Below are 1,925 nucleotides of genomic sequence, written 5' to 3'. Positions count from 1 at the left end.
TCCTCCTGGCAGGCTCGGCGTGCCCCCTCGGCCCCCCCAGGTGTCCACCAACCCCGGCCCAGCAGCGCAGGTCCCAGCGATCGGTGGACCAACTTGGCGGAGTAACTTTGTCCCCGGAGCGCCGCCGCGGGGGAAGGGGCACTGCGCATGCGGAGCTCCAAATTCAAACAGCTGTTTCCAGAGGCTGCGGGCGGGCGGCGGCGGAGTCGCTGGGGCTAGGGGGGAGCTTTCTGGAGGAGCCAGCTGCCCAAGAGCCATGGTGGACCGGGGTCCTCTGCTCACCTCGGCCATCATCTTCTACCTGGCCATCGGGGCGGCGATCTTCGAAGTGCTGGAGGAGCCGCACTGGAAGGAAGCCAAGAAAAACTACTACACACAGAAGGTGCATCTCCTGCAGGAGTTCCCGTGCCTGAGCCAGGAGGGTCTGGACAAGATCCTGCAGGTAAGCCGGTGCCGGTACCCCCATAGACACCTGAAGCTGTTTGGGGCTATAGGTGCAGCCTCTGATGACCCTCGGTCCCCGGGGAAGGTCCTAGAGAGGAAGTCCCCTCCTGGATCTGTCGCTCACGCTCGGGCACTCGTTTCTCCTGAGGAGAACTTGAGGCTGACTCCGGAGTGAACTGGGCCCCGCGGTGGCGCGCTGTGGGAGCCTCCCTCTTTGGAGGGAGGCTGTGGGGCGGATAAAGACGTTTATCTTCTTGGAGACGCTCCCGGAGACCGGGAGTCGAGCCGGGTGCCACCCTTCGCGTCTCCACCTCCCGGCTTCAGGGCCAGTGCCTCTCTGCCCGGCTTCTGAACCCCGCGGAGCTGTGCAAGGCTCTCCCCCAAACCAAAACCTAGGCAAAATTTCCCTGTCCCCGCGGGGCTCCCGGAGGGGTAGGGAGTTCTGTTGGGCCTGAGCGCACCGGATGAGGGCCGGTGGCTGGAACGCTGGGGATGAGGTCAGGCTTCCAGGAAGGCTTATCATTCGGAGACATCCGAGGGCTTGGAGTTAAACTTTGTGAAAGCAGCAGGTTGCACCGCGAGCAAAACCCCTGGCAGTTGTCGCTTTTCGGGGAGGAAGGACTGTATGGAGGGGAGCTGCGCCGCAGTTGGCATTGAGAGCCTCTTCTGGCACACGTGTCCAGCGAGTGCACTCACCTTACTTTGGGAAAACCAGGGTGGCCAAGCTAGCTAGGACCTTGGGCCACGTTGGGGGCCAGGTCCTGCTCTGTCCCAGCTTTTTGAGGGCTCCGCCTTAACCTTGCACCCTGTCTGGCCAGCACTGAAGGTCTCCTTTCTTTAGAAAGTGAGCCAGAACTGTGGACTGTCTAAAGAACCGCGTTTCTCCTGGGGTGAACGATGCCAGGGACGCAATCTGATGAGAAACTAGTCTACAGCCAGCTCCCCGGGACAATTAGTCTCGTTTTCCAGCCTCCCTTTCCCTGTATGTGGAATGGGAAAGAATACGTTTTTGTTCCTTTTTCCAGCGCTCTCTACCGTTCTAAGGTTGAACGCGTTTAGAAAGCATGAAGACGTCTTGTCTGTGCACCTTCTTTTTGTCCCTAGATCGGATGGACGTTCACACAGATGGGCATGAAGGTGCCCTTTGGCAGCAGGGCCTACACACAATGGTTCTCCGGTGACGTAGGACCGGGCTGGCAGGTGCAGTGTTGCATTTCAGTGGCGTCTCCTGCCCTGGAGCCGTTTCCACGGTGAGGGGAGGTTCGGTTCTGAGTGAGCTTCAGAAGACTTCTTGCTTGGTTTCCGGTTCTTCCTAGCAGGAATTCCGGGACCATGCCGGTTCTTTCTGATGGGTGTCTCTGGTGTGATGGATGGTGCGGGGAGGGGGGAGTCGCTTTATGATTTCCCTGGAGGAAACAATTCCTCCGGAGGAGAGTTTTTGTTTAGTTTGCTGTGGGATATTGTTTGGGAGGGCAGGGACG

At 59.4% G+C, this 1,925-nt stretch overlaps 1 protein-coding gene across 1 annotated transcript in view; it reads left to right on the top strand.

Moving 5' to 3' along the window:
• Positions 1–6: 6 nt before the first annotated feature.
• The window catches only part of Kcnk5 (potassium two pore domain channel subfamily K member 5), a 34,900-nt gene continuing 32,981 nt past the window's right edge, over positions 7–1,925 (top strand). Inside the window, exon 1 of the mRNA XM_010638861.1 lies at positions 7–442. Coding sequence (XP_010637163.1) covers positions 257–442 — 186 coding nt within the window. The 5' untranslated portion in view covers positions 7–256. The remainder of the gene's footprint in view (positions 443–1,925) is intronic.

Source organism: Fukomys damarensis, unplaced genomic scaffold (assembly GCF_012274545.1).
Source record: "Fukomys damarensis isolate Sample0158 unplaced genomic scaffold, DMR_v1.0_HiC HiC_scaffold_20, whole genome shotgun sequence".
NCBI lineage: Eukaryota > Metazoa > Chordata > Mammalia > Rodentia > Bathyergidae > Fukomys > Fukomys damarensis.
This window is presented reverse-complemented; position numbering and strand designations above follow the sequence as displayed.